The sequence below is a fragment of the Colias croceus genome, chromosome 18, assembly GCF_905220415.1.
Source record: "Colias croceus chromosome 18, ilColCroc2.1".
NCBI classification, from domain to species: domain Eukaryota; kingdom Metazoa; phylum Arthropoda; class Insecta; order Lepidoptera; family Pieridae; genus Colias; species Colias croceus.
In genome coordinates, this window is record NC_059554.1 from 396,278 (window position 1) to 415,535 (window position 19,258).

The following is a 19,258-nucleotide window of genomic DNA, read 5'->3' on the forward strand; positions in this document are numbered from 1 at the left end:
GTACTTGGTGGAGTTAAGCAGCATGTTATGGAGATAATTTTTTTAAAGATTCCCTCACATATTGGTCTACGATTACTTTCGCTGTCAAACAAGTTGTCAATTTATAATACTCGTGACGAACCAAATTCAAGGCATCAAACACAAATACATGATCAAATCGAGACAGATTTGTATGCCTCGATAATATAAAAATAATTATCATAAAAAGTAGTGATATATTATGACACAATCTTTCGTAAGTCCTTCGCAAATAATGTTTTTTTTTTCAATTGGTATTATGATATTTATTTGTACATCACATTTTCAGAATAATTATAATAGGTGGTTAAATAAAAAACTAGAAGAATTCTATTCATATTGTGTATTTAAAAAATGTACACTTGTTGCATATATTTTCATTATTTACAAACCAATAAGTTCAAATGTATTTGCAATTGTTTTTAGCAGTGTTTCAGATGACATTGTCTTAACCTATATCTTTCTCGAATAAATCGTTTGAGTCAACTATACAAAGGGCAATAACACTCAATAAAAAAGGTAAATAATGGATTTCGTGACCGGTTAGATTTGACATTGTTTAAATAATCAACAAAATTTCCGAAATGTCAAATTGGCATCTGATTTCGCATGCATAAGTGTTAACAATGATCTCGTCGAAATTCGGAAATTCCCAGTGTTAAATATTCTGAATACAATATATGTACCTATATAGAATCCTAAATATAGGAACAGCTATTTAATTTCGTATTCACTGCGACTAGGTATACACATTTGTTATTGACAAAGTTTTTAATTTTTTATAATTAACAATGATAACTCTATGGAGTCTAATCCATCATCTTTTTATTGTGATTGTACAGTAGGAACTTTGTTAGAACTACACAACCAGATAAATAACAACTGTGTACTTACACTATCAAACTGAATCTACTCGTATCTAAGAATTTGATAGATGTTGTCAAATAATTCCAGTTTTTCATCTCATTCTATAAACTTTAACAAATAATAAAAAAGTTTTCAGCTGTATAAATCTTTCATTATTCGGGAAAAACTTCAAAAGGACAATAATAAGAAATTTCCGGCCTAAAATATTAAGCAATTGCAGTAACGTTATAATATAACCTAAACGCGTCTATACATTATATTTCTTTCCTTTTTTTTAGTTTAAGTACTGCCAAAAAATGGTTTGCTTAAAATAAGTACGCTCTATATTGTAAAAAAGCTAAAAAAAACTAATCTAAACACTTACATAAAATAAAAGTATCTTACTTCGCTAAATAATACAATCTTGTTCAATGTTTACAAAATTTGCACTTAAATTAGAACGATTTATTTCTTCTTTGCTTTGTTAATGATACTTAATTAATTATTATAAATTACTATGGCAAATTGGCAAGTGCTTACTTCGAAAATAATTGACTTGTTGTTTATATGGCATCACCACCAGGCGTGATTTAGTCAAATCGTAGTGTACCAGACTTTTCTGTTATCCTTAGACTTAAAATAAATTGATTTAGGTACTATAATCGATACCCAATCTTATTTATCATCCACATTTATAACATACATTTTCTAATATCCATAACTCTTATGTTTTATACATGTTTCGGTGGTTTTGAAATCTCTGTTATAAATCCTATTGGCTGTATCTTTTTTCTATTACCTTTTTCAACCTATAAACTGATTTTATACAATCATGATTTCTTGTACACACAGAACATAACCTTAAACTAAAACTTAAAACTAAATTGAGACGTTTAAAAGAGATCACAATCAAATTTTGTACAGTACACCCAAAACCTCTCTTAACTCAGGTCTCCTATAATAAATAAGCAACAAACTGTATCACACAGTCACACACACTAAGTTCTTAAACTCTCGAAGAATTTCACCATATCGTTCTGGTCTGGAGTGAGTTCTGTGATGAAGAATTTGGGCTCCTTGATGTCCTGGTAGAAGAGACTGGTCGCGTGGCTGACCGGAGGCCAGACGGTCACTTCGTATTGATCGCACACCGGATCGCTGAAAAGTAAAATCGTATTTATAAACTAAATGATAAAATGACGAAGATTTAATTGTGGAACTTTGAATGTCGTTTTTAGTCTAGTCATTTTTCTTTTGGATTCAGTGGTTAAGATTTTTATTTAATTCAGCCAATAGCTAATCAATAAATATTTAAAATTGATTAACTATCCTCTTGAACTAGCCTAATCATCTGTAACTTTGTAAGTAAAAAAAGTGAAAATATCTTTTTCCCTGTCATGAAATTGGCAATATAAATTCGTTTAAACAAATTCAAACACTTACTTGCAACTGTTGAAGTTTTGAACAAACCACGTCATCCATTCTACCATTGCTTGGTCCTCAGATGCCAGAGGGTAGAAACCTTTAGCTTCTAGCATTGAATTTGTTCGGAAAATAAACGTCATGTCCTCCACGTGGCCGGCTCCTTTGTATTTCAATCCTTTAGACTCCTTCATAACACTGTATTGAGCTTCATACGAGAACTGATACAGGAACATTGGCGCTGAATTCTTCATCGCTCTTCGTCTTTTGGCTAATTCCAAAGCAGGATATATGTAGAATGTATCGGAACACGATTCTATATAGTTGTCCATAGTGACACCGCCATTAAAGTAACGCTTCTCAACCTTCTTCGCATATTCCATTGCTGTTTCTATTGGTACCTTATATATCAAATTTGGTGATAAGATAAGCAATGGATTCTCTTTTATTTTTGCTAGGATATCCAGTTTTTCGAAATTTGGCCGGAAAGTTTCGCATTCTGCGTCTGTGAATCCCACGATTAATGGTATATCTTTACCGACGCCTCTATCTAGTAAAATTTCAGGATCTTCATCTAAAACTGTTGTTACCCCATCGAAGGGAGTTTCAACTACGGGCAGAAACACTACAATGCCAAATTGATCCTGTAGTATTTGGTTCACTTGCATGATTTGTTCAAGAGGTAGTTGGATAAGTTGTTGGTGAATCTCCTCCGGATTTGTGGAGTTGATGCCGAGAGCGGTCACGAACAGGTTGCTGACGAATTGTGCGTAGATCGGAGACGTCGTATAGAAGCTGGGGATCGCTGTACCGCTCATTATAAAAGCCCTGAAATTCATAATTTTATTGATTACCAATTGCGTCTATATCGTATATGGTTGACATTTAAAATCTTTTGATTTAGGAAACACAACTTTTATCTTTTATATTATATGAATCAGTCTATTGCAAATTATGCACGTGAGATTCGTTTTAGCATACTTAAATATTATTTTTATAGCGTTCTAACAGGCAGACATAATCATTATTCATGATCTGATGAAATTCCAAAAGATAGTTAAGTAAATGCAGTGTATTGTCGAAAAGGTAGCAATAGATAAAGTCGATAGTTAAATGCGTACCTTCTAAACAATCCTTCAGCGGCCTTGGATAAAGTAAGCAGGTGGGCGATAGCTGCGCCTGCGCTCTGCCCAGCGATAGTGACGTCATCAGGATTCCCTCCAAACGCTCTCGCGTTCGTCCTCACCCACCGGAGCAGGGTTATGACGTCACGGATACCGTTGTTGCCAGGTATACTTGAAGAGTTGAGGGAGAGGAATCCGAACACATTCAGTCTGAAATCAATAAATTTTAAAATGGTCAAAGAGCCCAATGAATTTTAAGTGGTCATTTGTTATTTGGGTCAAATGAAAACAAAGTGATAAATGCGCCGGCTGCGCACTAAGTATTCTTGAAACGTTTGGGTTTATTGCAAATTCCAATTTATGTTATCTATTATTTATGTTTTGAGGAATAGTACTAATATCAAATCTTACGTTCTTCTTTATAATATCCCCAGACCTGAACAACTATTTTAAAGCACTTATTTTTTGCTTAATTTGTAACATTTAAATAGATGATGTGACAGCAGTTGAAGCTGCGCTAAACCAAATAATGATTTTGTAATCACAAAATAAATCCAACTTTGGTATTCAGACACAAGTTGATTAACACAATGTTTGGAATGTCCTTATCAAAAGAAAAACTCTCAGGTATTTCATCGTGAAAATTTAATTTGTACGCTGTATTCCAATTCTATTTATGCGTTCATTACTCAAAAGAAATGATAAAAATAAACGCAAGTTTAAGATTACTTCGCAACCGAGAAACGAATACCTTCCTCCTTCCTATAAATACCAAGATGATATAATTTAATCAAGGAAGCATTTATAACATAAGTAACTAAAGTGGCAAATTTAGCGTACCTACAAAACAAAAATTTCCATTGTCTTTACTAGTCTGCGCTGTGTACATAAAATATGTCTTGCGTCAATCTAGCTACTTGCGAGATTTTTTTACACGGAAAGGCGAAATCATGTAGCAAAAAGGTTGTTAACATGATTTTGTGTTAAAATTTATGAACGTCAAGGTCGTCTACCGGTATCTGTGGCACGTGTAACTCGATACTGGTCTGACAAGATTTTAACTAAAATTTAGTGTATCCGATTTCCTGTGTACGGTTTCGTCGCATACCTACTTTGTTTACATTATGTCAGTAACGAAATGAAAACTATATCTAAATAATAAACTATAGAAAGCATTGTCTCCTATAAATAAAGCAAAGCTAATTCTAAGTGTTTATATTTCATCGATTAAAGTCAAAGGTTGATGATCGTTGAAAGTTTCGTTCGAACTTTCCAAAGGACCCTCGACGTTATCATCATTATGCAAGTCCACGTGCTAATTTTGTTTACAAACAAGCGATGACGTGTGTTCTTGGCCCACATCAGCTGCTTATCGAACTGATAGCGCCTTTATCGCTACCCTTTAATCAATTCGAGAAGCGCGTCTTCAAATAGATGTGTCGAAATCATATCGCAGTGGAGGAAGGTTAAGGTTGTTTATATCGTTATGGAAAATCTGATTATTTCATGTTACTCAATCTTAAGTCATTAAAAAGGGATGACGATTTCAGGGTTCAGAAATTTCGAGATCTGACACGATGGAGTCTATTACATTATTTATGCAATAAATCCGAAATGCAGATTAATTTATAGACCGTACACAAACCAGTTAACCTCGAGCGAGTGAGCGCGTGCAACAAACAAAATCCCCAGGTCAAGTCCAAGATATTTCTGAGCTTTACGTAAAGCGAGATAATTGTTCGGATAACCTTTTACTCCGTGTTTGTTTACTCAGATACGAGGTATTAATATTCTCTACCACCGGTTACTTCATGATCTCTTAATTGGGCTTTATATTTATCAGCGTGTTGCAAGTGCAGTGATGAGTGAACATAATACTCGGTACACAGATGTCTGATTGTTACGTAATTACGTTTTCCGTTAGTGATACTGTTTATTCGAGATTTCTCTCTGTTTGCACTTTGCGCTCAATAAGTCAAATGTTAGTGAAGAGATAGGTTTTATCAAACATATATCGATGACTAACTATAGTATTGAATACATGCTGAGCGGACAATTTTTCGTGTACCGTCGCTTTGACTTACCTGTAGTTGAAAGTAATGACGATCATTCCGCGCCGAATCAAATATTCGGGCCCGTGGATGTCAGTGTCGCCAGATCCGAATGCGAAGCCTCCTCCGTGCACGAACACGAAAATTGGCAGACCAGTCTCTTCTGTTGTTGGTGTAATGGCATTTATCGGCACGTGAACATTCGCGTATATGCAAGCTTCGCTCATGCTCCTGTTCCTCACGAGACCTCCGTAAAACACGTCGTGTTGTGGACATACTGGCCCTTCAACGGACGCGTCGTAGAAACCCTCCCAAGGGTCTAGCGGTTGGAGCTCCTGAAATATAAGGGAGATATTCATATAGTTATACATTTTCGGATTTCGTAGCGTAGAAAGAGAAACTGTCACAACTACGCGTAATCTACAATATTGTCTTTAGGTATATTTAAATTTGTTGATCACAGTCCACACCTACAAAAAAGTTACATAGACTTCAAATTTAGATTCCTAGATCAATTACTGATTAAATATCGCAATTAGACTCTAATTCAGTATACTCATAACGAGAGTGAAACATGTGACCATTGTTCTTGCTAATTGCAGCCGTTTCATTTGCAGCAATTACTTTAATGTTTCCTTTTATTTCCAATTTCAATTACATAATTCCTTGATGTGGGTCTTTTTTTCATTTGGTCGCTGATATCCATACTCAGAATTATGAGAAAATTATGATAGTTACTAACGTCTTGGCATAGGACCAATTAAAAGTTTAGCGTCATATTGGTGCAAAAATGGAGACTATTCTAGAATTTTTTGTAACGTTTAACGTAAAGTGCAGAAAAACTACTTTTACTATCTAAAAATTCCATTTCGCTTCAGCTGTAACGAAGCACCATCATGTCACATCCAAAGCTTGCTTTCAAAAGACGTTCGGCATCATCTAAACTATTATTTCACAATCTCTTTAACGTCACCTTTACCTAAACACCATTGCCATAATATGACCACATTAAAAGAAAAGCCTACCTTAAACCGCAGCTCTCCAACCGGTTGCTTCGCATAGGGCACACCTCGGAAACTCGCGTAGGGCGTGAACTTGTCAGCCCAGCGCCGCACGCCGCACACATACCCGCTGTCGGTGCACGCCTGCACGTCGCACTTTGTCGTGCGGCCGCTGCTCAACGCTGTGAAATTCAAACTCAAACTAAAACTCAAAAGATTTTTTGTTTATGTAAATAAGTATTTCTGAATAGTTACTTTGTAAAACTGCCAGCTATGATTATGTATACAATCTATAAAGATAATGTATCAGAATACTAGATATTATTTCAACGGTAATTAGGATGACCTTGATCGAGCTAAATCGGCACCAGATGAATTTAAGATTCGTATAAAAATAATATTATAAAGGTGTTGCGGAATTCCTACATAAATATTCCATAATAGGAACACCGTTTATTTATAACTTTTATACGCATGCGTGAATTATATTTTATGTTTAGACGATTTTGCGTACATTACGAATTATAGTGGTATTTTGTCCTTAATGAGTGGTGATTAAGAATGAAGTACCTGGTACTCCTCAGCCTAGTTTGTGAACCTCCACGTAAAATCTAAACCGTATGAAGATCGATTCTGTTATTTTTGGAGTTGGGCTGAAGCAGACAGACGGATGCGGTACAATGTAATGATTGAAATGATGTGCGTCACACTTTAGCACAACGCGAACGGCATATTATACTTAATGCAAAACATGTATATGAGTGACGGATTACAATGTAACAGTTTATTTTTATTATTATTTAATAACTGTTTATTATCTGTATTTACAGTTAAGTGCATTCTCTACAAAATAACAGCATTATCGGCTATAAATGTACTTTAAGTAACCTATAGTTTTCTCTATTTATAAATTTTCCACATCATTATGGCTCTAATGAACATGATTATGTCTCGAAGTGCGGGGGTTTGATCCCGAAAACTGCAAAAATTTTTAGGATGAAACTTTCTTCTGCATACTCATACATATTTTTTTTTAAAAGGCTTCTTCTAGTTTTATCCCTAATCTAAAGCAAAAGCTTTGTTTGATATGGGACTGAGTGGTGTGTGAATGTGAAATGACGAGAAATATTTTTAATTATTTATATCTGACGCTATAGTAACCTTAGAATTAGTTTTTAGATGGGAGACAATTCCCGTAACAATAAAATGTGTAATGAATCGCACTAGTATATTGATGTGTGATATTGAAGAAATGAAATCACTCTTTGAAGAATAAGAAAGCGTATCAACTAAATCGAGAGTTATTAAATAAAAGTGGAACTTTCATGTTTACATTTCATGTTAAACCTAGGCTTCATGTTTATTTACTTTTGTAAATGCGAAAAAAAGTTTCCTAAAATAATTTATTATAAGTTAAATTTTAAACACGAAATTTTTTCATGTATTTCTTACATTTTATTGAATATCTTAGAACAAATTTGACGCCAATATTTCTATGAATATTGATGAGACATTATTAATAATGTTATTACAAGCGAGGTCAAAGCTCGCGTATGTTTTTATTATATTTTTACTAATTATTATAAATTGTTATAGGAAATGTATAATATGGTTGATGGAACCGGTTGACACGTGTCGTGGAATCTCTGTACTATAATATATTATAATTATAATATAATGTTACTTAACATAAAACCTGTCAAACTAAACGACAAAATTAAGTAGAAAAAATATGTTGATTTTGTCCCGTATTTTTCGATTTCCTGGTCACACTCGTTTTTTTTTAAGGGCCTTTCAGTGGCACTATTAAAATTTAAAAAAAAATGTGTGCGTGTACTAGAGTACACACGTAAGAAGTGAAACTTAGGGATAAGAAAAGGTTGGCGCGTAACGCAAAAATGTCACGCCTACGGCGTAACGCAAAAATGTCACGCCTACAGCGTTAAACGCAAAAATGTTACACTAAAGGAGAATGCCCATGAAAGTATGGACCGCAGTATAGTGTTGCGTCAATGCCAGAGTGGTTTTGGAGGGTTCTTCGATATTCAAAAGATTTTTACCAATTGATTTTTTTGGGATAAAAACAGGGGTTTTCAAGATATTGAGAAAAATGTGAAATAACCTCAAAACTTAAATAACCCCGATTTAGTTAGGTTTATGTGTGATTTAGGTAGTGTTTTATCGTCCGAAGGTTATTTTTCGTTTAACATATTTAATCTATGCGTAGAGCTTATGCTTTCAGACAAACTAGGTAGGCACCAGAAATCTTCCTGAGATGGATTTCAAGAAAACCTAAATATAGATTAATAAAATGCCAATAGAGCTCATATAGATTGTTTTATTCGGTTTACATAATGGGAGTAGCTTCAAGTAGACAGATATTACAAAAAAATAGATCTAGTGGTAGACCAATTTAACGTAAAGGGTACCATTCACAGGCGCACCAATCCGTCACTAATTTAATAATTCCATGAAGGTTTCGTATTTCATTCTAAAGTAATTAACAAAATCAGGTGGTTCACAGGACTGAATGCATTGCAGCAATTTCATATGTGTATATTTTTTTTGTTGTTTCAGCCATTCCTTTGCCCACACGCGCTTTTTATTTTTGTTCTGCGTAAAAAGTATTGCACCGACTACTAGAGCCACTTTTTTGCGTTTTGAAAGCATCGGTACCTTGGTAGGGTAGATACGTGCAAGGCTCACCAATGTTCACAGTCGACTGGACTACAACTCAGCGCTCGTGTAGTGTGTGGGCGATGACGGGTTTGTCCACGGATTGGTACAGCTCGGGGCTCGGCTCGCGGTGCGTGTAGTGAATGCCGGACTTAAGGCAAACATCATTCGTCATTTTCATAAAAAAAATTATCTAAATATGGAGCCGGAGCAGTTACATCATTGTAACGAGCCCAGCTTAGGTACCAAACCACTGTCATTACGTGTGCACAACATCCTACTGTTCGCCTACCAACGAGACAGCTGCAACAATAACCTGTTATAGCTTCTAGAGTATTTCTTACAGCATCATCTCTACTTATTAATAAATAAGTGTAATACTTACGACTATTTACATGTCTGGACTTAATCCTACCCCTTAATAAATAGTTATTCAGACCTAACATCAGAGGAACATCATCATCAATTTCATTATTTACCTGAACCCAATAAATGCCAGATTGACGAACATGCTCTCCAAAGTATGACCTAGCTTGTTTCAGTTGATATGTGCCTAAAGCAAGCCGTTTAAGATCAGTTATTGTAAGTTGTGGAAATGTAGTTAAATGAGGATGTTCGCTATCAACCTGTTGAAATCTCGCTCTCCTTCTATTGACATTTTCACTTTCCACGTACACTGCCAAATGATTTTCAAGTGAAAGTCTATTTTTAGCAATACTCACATATTCAAAAGCCTCTGGTGGGTCATTTACGGTAACATGAAACTTATTTAACAAGGCACAAGCAATTCTAAAATCATCTTTGAGGTGCATAGCAGCTCTATTATTGAAAACATCCCGAAAAAGTCTATAATCCCTTTTCACACGACCATTAACTACTTCTACAACCCAACGACACATAGTTACCAAACGAGACCGATTTGCTTGCAGGGTTGTTAATTGGTGTTCATTATCAAGGAGAGACTCAGGCATATAGGCGACAAAACCATGGTCTTGAAGTTCACTCACAACATCTCGAAATCCTCTATCAAGAATAAAAATATCGCCCCTTCTGAAAAATTGACCAAAACCAGAATCCTCGTTATTTAAGTTTAAACTAGTGATTGTAGCATCGTTAGTAGTGGCCTTGTAAGGACCAAGACATTCCACAATATGACCATCGCAGCATACAATCAAGAATGGTTTTACTAAGTTATCTAGTTTTTGTAAACTATATGTTTGTTTTTGGTATAAATAATTGGAACTACTTTGCACAAAAATATAGGTAGCATCACAAATAACAATTGCAGGTTTAATTTCTGCAGGTAAATGGGGATTACCAAAAAATCCTTCTGGAATAATCCTATTCCGAGAAGCAACATCTTGTATAGTCATATGATTAAATCCTAAGTACAATGGGACAAAATCATTAATAAAGCAATTTCTAGCTTGAGTAATCAAACGTTCCAATGTAGCTCTAGGTTTATTGAAAAGAGTGGCTAATCTGTTGTTGCTGTCACCTGTTCTTAATTTAACTAAATAAATGCATAATGCTATAGTAGCGTTTGGTACTTGTTCTGCTAGATTGGGTATACAATTTAGTAATTCATGAAACTGTTCAAGATTCATACCAAGCCAATAATGGCATAAGTGAGGAGGCATCAATGTAATATTTGAAAAATCAAATCTATGGTTGGCAGCTCGCTGCATCATAGTCATAATATTATCAAATTGTTTACTAGTAAAATCTCTCAATTGAGAAGTTAACTGGTCCCAAGAACCATGATTTAAATGGTGACGACAAATGCGTGCACCCGATGGTATGTAAAACTTATAATTAAACAATATTAGGTCTTTGATAGTAGATGGTATAAGTAGGCGTTCAGGTTCAAAACAATCAACAAATATACAGTGACTTGGAGTGTTAGCAGCACGTCTATACAATGATGAAATTATTTTTGGTATCACTGGTTGAACAATTTCTGGGGTTGTTGGTGGCAGAGGAGGTGGCACAGGAACAACAGAATCACCACTTAATTCAGTGTCAGCCAGAGTGGGGCGATTTGAGTCACGCTGTTGCTGCCTTTGTACTTCTCTTGTTGCTGACCTCCAACATGCAGCACATACACGATCCATTCTTGAGACCTTAAAGAGTTTAAGAATAATTATAAGATATACTTTCTATTAGACAAAAACTTACTAAGGCACTTTATATAAACTCAAAAATATATACAAGGTGTTGTGGAACAAAACGAATTAAAACATTTCTCTCTTCACGATCATGTCGAACAGGATATGTCCTTGATCGTAGAATGGAATTTCCACAAGGAAGACAGACTCTTCTATGTCCAAAAGCAGGCAACGGTAAAATGCTTCCTTCACTTGTTGTGTTTGCTCGATTTTGAAGTAATTCAAAACATTCATTACAAATGATGTTTTCTGAAGAAACCTGCAAAAATATTATTGGAATAAAGTACATTCTGTTTAATAATTTAATACAGTAAATATTATGTTAACACAACAAAGGGTTGGAACTTCTGTTGGATTTCTTTCTAGTAATAATAAAATTCTTATAAACATCACCTGCATTTAAAATTCGTATTATATGTCAAGTAAACTCCATCTAAAACAAATACTCTAAGCTCTAGGGAATAAAGTGGCACTTTAATCCCTAGGGCAATAATGACATTTTATTACGGACTTTAGAAGAAATTAAATGAAAAACCTATTTGAAACAATAAGTAAATATGTACAATTCAAGCAACTAAACAATGTCTGCTCACCTGAGTAGGGGCTATCCATGATCGTAATAAACTGAGCATTGAATTCGACGCTTCTTCCAAGTGATGCCTCGTCATGTTTCTCGGTATCAAGAAAGAACAATTTATGCATCGTTTTCGCTCACTCGAGGTGTTAGCCATTTTCAGGAATAAATAATTTCTAAATAAGAATTAACACAGGCTAAGTAAAGAGTAACACAGGCTGGAAAAAAGTATAAACACCTCTAAAATAAAACGTCCTGTCGTCAGCGTAATTGCGCTAGCCCATTGAGCCCCGAGCGGCCCGATCGGACCACGACACAATAGATTTTCTATTGTGTCTGTGATTCCGGGGGCTGAGTTACTAGCGCAATTACAGTATTGGCACTTTATTGTAAAAACGTCCTGTCGTTGACAAATCAGCAAAGATAAAATGTCTTTTGCTTACTTTCACACAATTCGATAATAAAACACAATTAAAGTGGAGAGTAAAATCAATCAACACAATGTGATGTGACGTTTGATATGACAGACTCATCTTTTTTATTATTTTTTTATTTATTAAAAAGGTTCATCACCAGTTGTTACATATGTATCATTCACGTTTATAATGCGTAAGACAAATGAAGGAAACATTTTTTGCATGGAATCAAGTATTTTACTTCACTATCTATGTTAAAATAACCTACAGTGTATAAACAACACCATAAAGAATGATTTTATGTTAATTGATTTTTTTGTAATTCAATGAAAACAATAATCGATATTAATACACTTAAATATTTACTATGGCAACACTATGTTCAGATGTAAGCGGTAATGGATACTAAATCTATGGTAACGGATCTAAACAATTACATGTCTTATTAGATTTTACAAAACATTCCCTGTTCAAAATATATTTTCCGATGGTAAGAAGGCCTCTAAATTGCCGAGATTTTTTTTAATATTATTTTTATCTTGATGCATGAGAAAAACCTATACCAAAAATGGGCATTCTCCTTTTTGTCCAACCCCGATAAAGAAGTTTCACTTCAATAATCTTATTGTTACGCTCCTTTTTGACAACCATTTTCCACGTATGTTTAAACGAGTATGTTCGAGTTAGTGACTCGAATCTTGGAAAGTTGGAATTAATGCATATGAAAATTCCTTGAGGACGTTAAAACGCAAACACTGAAAAAAACAGATTTTGAAAATTGTTGTGTACAAAGATGATTTTATTGTTATTTATTCTGGTAAGATGCGGGATAATGTTAAACTTTTATCTCTAAGAATTCAAACTTCCTATATGTAGGATAAGCGTAGCCCTTCGCTACGAAATGCGTAGCACTTTTATATTTTTCTTATAACGTTTAAAATCAACCAGCAAAATCGACAAAGCTATAAATATATTATTAGACCTGAATGAATTAGTTCTTGTTCTATTTTAAAGTAGCACACGATAGTGAAGTACCTAAGTTATGGCGCTGAAATTAGACATGCTGCTAATAATAATAGACGGGCATTTCTCCGCAACTCGACGTCAAGCGCCTATTTTGCGTGAGAGAGGGAGGTGGGGGAAACCAGCTAAAACTGAAACCACCCGAGCTCCTCCATGAAGCCAAGCGGCTTGTGAGGGCTGCCAAAGGCTTCGGGGAGGGACCCAGGAGACCCCAGGTATCTTGCCCTGTACTCCGCAACCCCCTTACATTCCATGATGACGTGGGCTGCCGTTTCCTCGGTCGCCATGCATGCTCTGCATATGCTGCTAATATTATAAAATCCTTTAAAAAAAAGCTTTGCATTTGTAAATTTTGAAAGAATATAAAAAAAAAATTCGATCACGAGGCGAGATTCGGACCGCGTTTTTTACGCCAATCCGGGCGAACTGAAAATTTTACAGTTATAGAGGCAATACATCATATCATGTGTTATTAAATGAGCTATAAAAATTACTAGATTTTGCTTGTGGGCAAAGCCGCGCGGCATTTCTAGTTATATATATAACTGAGTGATCAGCCTTCATTCTGCTAGATCTCAAATTAAGGATTCCGCGAAACTAACCTTTTCTATAATATGTACTGTTTTAATTTACATTCAGCAACAAATCTTCAAATTTAATAATGTTTTTATAAAAAATTGTAGGTATGTTATCATCAACCTGTTTTTGCAAATCTTCCTATTCTAATATTATAAGCTGAAGAGTTTGTTTGTTTGAACGCGCTAATCTCAGGAACTACTGGTCCGATTTGAAAAATTCTTTCGGTGTTAGATAGCCTATTTATCGAGGAAGGCTATAGGCTATATTATATCATCACGCTAAGAACAGGAGCGGAGCGGAGCTACGCGGGAGAAACCGCGGAGCGCAGCTAGTCTATTTATATTCACGCTTATTTTCGTTACAAACATTAATGTTTTGCTCGTTTTTCCTTCTAAGAAATCGTTCCTATTTAGGTTATTTAGTCGGAAGTGAAGTCACAACAACCTTATAATACGTTTTCACAAAATAGGCGTTTGATGTCGAGTTTCGGGAATTTGCCTTATTATAATAATAATGGCGAATTCCTGAAATTATAAATAATTATCAACAACGAGAAATATAACAAAATGCCTTTAATATTTAGGTATACCCAATTGGGTACTTGGTAATTACCAAGGGCCATTCAAATTTCAAATACAAATTTGTTAAATTAGTTTTTTTTTTTATTAAGGTATAATCAACTTGTTAAGGAAGAGCGGGTTCTCTTGACAGGTTTTTCATTTCATTCATTCATTCATTTAAAAAAAAATAAAAATAAAAAGTATTTATTTCATACTAGTTACCTAAATATTTTTAAAGACAGAAATTGATATCTACAAGGGGTCCCCTTGTAAATTTAGATATCAATTTCTGTCTTTAAAAAATATTTAGGTAGTATGAAATAAATACTGTTTTTTTATATTTTTTTTTTTTCATTTTCATATAAATGATTCATGAGTTACATAGGTATTAAGTAGTATGTAGTGCTAATCGTCACGTAATAAAGATCGAGATAGCGCGGTGTGAGAGACAAATGAAATTTTTGCACGTGCCGACTGTGGTGATAGTGACCGTATCTATGCGGGATTTATATCGGCGGTCAAGCGTGAACCGTGATAGTGGAATATTTAGCAATTTTTACTGTGAAGACGAAAAGACAATGTCTGGAGCCTGTAGGTATCTAGAATCTATAGTAAATTTTATTTGGTTGTTACTACATTTGTTTGGTATATGTTGTCATGACATAGCGTTGGGTGTAGGTGCTTTTTATGTAGGTACGTATAAAAAGAAGAGGCTTGGAATTAAGAGGTTTTTGTCGTATGGTAAATTAAACTGTAGGTATTCGAATGCAATTTGAGTATGTTTTTAATGTGTTGTCGATGTTTATTGTTTACTAAGAAAATGTTATATTTCGAACATCTTAATGGCTATCACGTATAATATAATTACATAAAACGAATCAAAAAGTATCCATCCGATAGTGGGATCGCATACAGGTTGGCAGCCGTTACCCCGCGTGCATCTACCTGCGCCTCCAGACGCGGCTTTTGTTCCTGTTGTGCCCGTCTGTGGGTTAGTCTAGACTGCAGAGTTGGCTAGCTTACTGCACGTGGCTTCACCCGCGTTGTCTTGAACTTTACAAATTGTATAGTGAAACTTTCCTCGAGAATTAAATTTACCCTTCCGCGGACGGGTTGACCCGCGTTATCTATAAATGCTTTACAAATTATACACTTTCGGGAATAAAGTGCACATAGTGAAAACATAATGGAAATCGATGCATTTGTTTTGCAGTTTTCCAATAGACAGACGCGACGGAGGATTTTGTTTTTTAATAATCATTTACTTTGCACTGTGCAGTGATGGTAAAAATTTGTTACGATTCTCTGGCACTTCAACATGCATTATCACTTCTGAAAAGCAACAAGTTGGACGCAACATCTGTTCCAGCTACAAGTTGACAGCAACAAACAATTATTGATTCAACTTTTTACTAAATCAGTGTCATCTTTACTTTAATAATCACAAAGTTTTGTTATAATTGCCAATGGTATAAACATTTTATTTTAATTTTAATATTTTTGGCAAAACCAGTGAACACGGAAGTTCACGTGATTAATTAAATCAAATCAATTTTATTTTTATGTTATTAATTTAATATGAATTGACTCGATCCAAGCAGAAAAAGAAATAAATCGAATTTGGCTAAGAAAGGCTTTTAAAATGTCCAGAAATGTTAAAGTACTACTTTTAATCACTTCGTAAATATAAATCAATATATCCGCTAACTTGTTTAATACTTGGGTTACCAACAGGTATTAAGGTGCATTTATAAATTATTATTTATTATAATACACGTTATGCAAATTACAATTGTGTTTCAAATGTGCCAATTTAACAGGTAAATACAGCGGGCGTTCAAAGTCACTGCAAAGTTGGCATAACTTAAAATAAGTTAACTGTAGTTGTACTACAGTTAACTATGTTAGGCTACTAATCTAAAGCATTTTCCTCTTATAGTTTTTTGACCTGAGACATTTTTTTAAAGGAATTTCAAGTAGAAATTTATATAATCGATTCACACGTGTCGCATATTAGACGGAATTAAAATCATTATCCGAAGAACGTAATTAGATTACTTTTATCGTATTTTTATAAATAATAAGATAAACACGGGTTTGCGATCAAACAATTCGCTTGTATTAATTGACCAGTCATTGACCTTACACTGACTAACAATGGCATGGTATGAAAAATAAACAAACTTTTTGTTGATACAAATTGTTAATAATTAGGTGTGTATTATTTGGCTTGGTTTATTATCGCTCAGGCTTAGTACATGAAGATATAAATAAAATTAAAATGATCTATGGATAAAATCAATTTTAATAAAATTGTATAGAAAAAACCAAATGGTAATATTGTATAATGAACTATAATTTTAAAAAATCAGTGCTGAATTTAAATAAATTATGATTTATGTTATTATAATATGCTCCAAAATTAGTAAATTGCATGTTAATACATAATATTGATTTAAAAAATCAATAATTGAAATAAATGAATGTTTAAAAATGCTACTGGTAAATATTGTTCTATCGGCTGTGTCAAAACTTTTTTTTGACATTTTGTGTTAACACCGAAGTAATAAAATAAATTGCAACGTCCGTTTCTCCCAAAAATTGCATATATTTTTTTATAAAAACGAGAAAATTTCGGCACTTTTTATTTAGTGAAAACGTTTTATCCCATATCCCTTTACAGTATACAATCAATTTGTCTAATTAAAATCGATATTGTCAACATGACCGAGTTCTGAAATCGATCGCGCAAAAGTTTGTCGAACTCAACTCACCGATGGTCGCGCACAGTGCCACTAACACGCTAGTCACATACCGCGACATCGTCACACACTGGCCGGCGGCGGCGCTCGACCCGTATATATACGCGCCGCGGGACAGCGCGGAGACTGCTGCTGCCTCAGAGAGGACGGGCTCAAGTGCTGCCTCTGAAAGGAGCCTCTTGTGGTGTTGGCCAGAAACATTTGGCTTCGTGGGATGGGTCGGTTAGCATTGACGCTAGAGATGGCTAGGATTGTTAGGGGTTGCGAATGTGATCATAAGAGCTTTGATCAAGTTCTGATTTAATTTCTAATCTCTGGGGCAATACCTAGTTGATTCAAGTCTTTCATTTTTAAAATTGATCAGATAAATCTTTGATTTTAAATGACTTTGTAAGAGACACAGATTGCACATTATTTGGCATTATTCAAACATATCGAAAATTGGAAAGCATTGTAGCGTTATCAGTTCCAGACCGCATTGTCCTTTGCTAAAATTAACTTATTGTTGTCTCCTGGAGGAGTTATTTATTGCATTTCAAGTGAATGCATCGGGGGCTTTCCTTTGTGACAAGTCGCCTTTGTTCGCGGAGGGAAATAAAACTCAAAAACTTCAATTTCACTTGCATATCGGTGGATATTTGTTGCTGACTTGTGTTGGATTGAAAAACAATCTTGTCAGCTGTGACCGCTCTTGGATATAATAGTTTCTCTTTAATTTGAGTATCTTAAGAAAACTTGATGATCGCTGATAGATCTGTGTATTAAATCAGCACTTAATAATTGAATGTGCTTCTGTGCGTCATAACTCATTTTAAGAAAGTTTAAACCCAACAAGTGTTGTGTCCTGTGACCTGTCCAATTTTTCGCATAATAATTTCACAAGAAATACCCACTTTTATCAGTGATTTGCACGTGTTATTGTTGATTATGTCAAGATAATATTTTTTGAACGTAGCTGCTGATTTCTATCTCTCCTTTTCTATAACTACGTGTATTAAATAATTATTTCTTTTCAATATTCTGCATTGAGAATTGCAATTAAGCTATTTATCATTACCAAAGTGTAGGCTATCAGTATATAATTAAATTATATGTTTAATAAAACCAAAGGCCGCGGAAGGTTACGAAAACATTTTATATATAAACTATATAAAATTTTATGTATTTACTAGCTACGCTCCGCGGTTTTACCCGCGTGTCTCTGTTGGTCTAAGCGTATAGCCTATAAGCCTTACTCGATAAATGGGCTATCTAACACCGAAAGAATTTTTCAAATCGGACCAGTAGTTCCTGAGATTAGCGCGTTCAAACAAACAAACTCTTCAGCTTTATAATATTAGTATAGATTTATTTATAAAATTGTTTTTTAACTGGTCCTCTGAATTAGATTCGTGTCACATCTTAAGTTATTATGGCTGGACGTGGACACACCCCCGGCTAAGCCTCAGCTTGTTTTATTAAGACCAGCTTAACTTTACCCTTTACCTTAACATCGCAGAAGCACTTCAACGAGTAAACGTTAAAGATTTGAGGTTGATTCGTTATCTTTTAACCGGTTTGAGTTATGAATTATAATTTATAATAGCTATTTTTGTCACAGGTTGACATGTTTGTTGAACTTTTTGGTGCCTCTGCAAGTTTTATAAGTTTTTTTTACGTAGTAGGCTATATAAGGAAGCTGATGGTACATACTTGTAAATGTTAAATTTTATTTTGTCTCATCCACGCGTAAGATTTAGCAAATTTTTCCAAGATGTCAGAAAATGTTTAATTCGTAGCATAGCAAATGTGACTTTAATTCAAGACTATATATCCTTCATGATTTACCACTGTTGTTTCTTTTTTCAAATGCATATAAATTCTACATTTTGCCACCTTCGTTGTGACTATAAACAATGGCATCAGTTATGTAATTTGGCAAGATAATTCTTTACCCAGAAAAATAAATGCAACAACGGTAGCAATCATCTTCATTATGGAATTATGTCGAGACAATTTCACTTTAAGCACACTAAAAATACCCAGAAGTATCCCATTC

General features: G+C 34.5%; 3 protein-coding genes across 3 annotated transcripts in view; 1 reads left to right on the top strand and 2 right to left on the bottom strand.

Annotated features, from left to right (window-relative positions):
- The window catches only part of LOC123699531 (serine/threonine-protein kinase D1), a 62,862-nt gene that overhangs the window by 13,150 nt on the left and 30,454 nt on the right, over positions 1 to 19,258 (top strand). The gene's annotated exons all lie outside the window — the stretch shown is intronic.
- LOC123699507 (juvenile hormone esterase-like) lies at positions 347 to 17,357 on the bottom strand. Its single transcript, XM_045646469.1, has 6 exons — positions 17,233 to 17,357; positions 6,487 to 6,644; positions 5,495 to 5,796; positions 3,408 to 3,620; positions 2,308 to 3,114; positions 347 to 2,022 (listed from the first exon to the last, which is right to left on the bottom strand). Exons 1-6 carry the CDS (start codon positions 17,279 to 17,281, stop codon positions 1,863 to 1,865), a joined length of 1,689 nt encoding a protein of 562 aa, XP_045502425.1. The 5' UTR covers positions 17,282 to 17,357; the 3' UTR covers positions 347 to 1,862.
- Positions 8,781 to 12,786, bottom strand: LOC123699501. The gene is made up of 3 exons (XM_045646458.1): positions 11,900 to 12,786; positions 11,350 to 11,565; positions 8,781 to 11,261 (listed from the first exon to the last, which is right to left on the bottom strand). Exons 1-3 carry the CDS (start codon positions 12,035 to 12,037, stop codon positions 9,303 to 9,305), a joined length of 2,313 nt encoding a protein of 770 aa, XP_045502414.1. The 5' UTR covers positions 12,038 to 12,786; the 3' UTR covers positions 8,781 to 9,302.

Excerpts from the sequence above, each read along its gene's own strand:
- LOC123699501 (XM_045646458.1), bottom strand. The coding sequence starts at position 12,037 with ATGGCTAACACCTCGAGTGAGCGAAAACGATGCATAAATTGTTCTTTC. Across the intron at positions 11,566-11,899 it reads CATGGATAGCCCCTACTCAG|GTTTCTTCAGAAAACATCAT; the intron begins GTGAGCAGACAT and ends ATATTTTTGCAG. Across the intron at positions 11,262-11,349 it reads GTTTTGTTCCACAACACCTT|GTCTCAAGAATGGATCGTGT; the intron begins GTATATATTTTT and ends AAACTCTTTAAG.
- LOC123699507 (XM_045646469.1), bottom strand. The coding sequence starts at position 17,281 with ATGTCGCGGTATGTGACTAGCGTGTTAGTGGCACTGTGCGCGACCATC. Across the intron at positions 6,645-17,232 it reads GGCACTGTGCGCGACCATCG|CGTTGAGCAGCGGCCGCACG; the intron begins GTGAGTTGAGTT and ends TGAATTTCACAG. Across the intron at positions 3,621-5,494 it reads GTCATTACTTTCAACTACAG|ACTGAATGTGTTCGGATTCC; the intron begins GTAAGTCAAAGC and ends TATTGATTTCAG.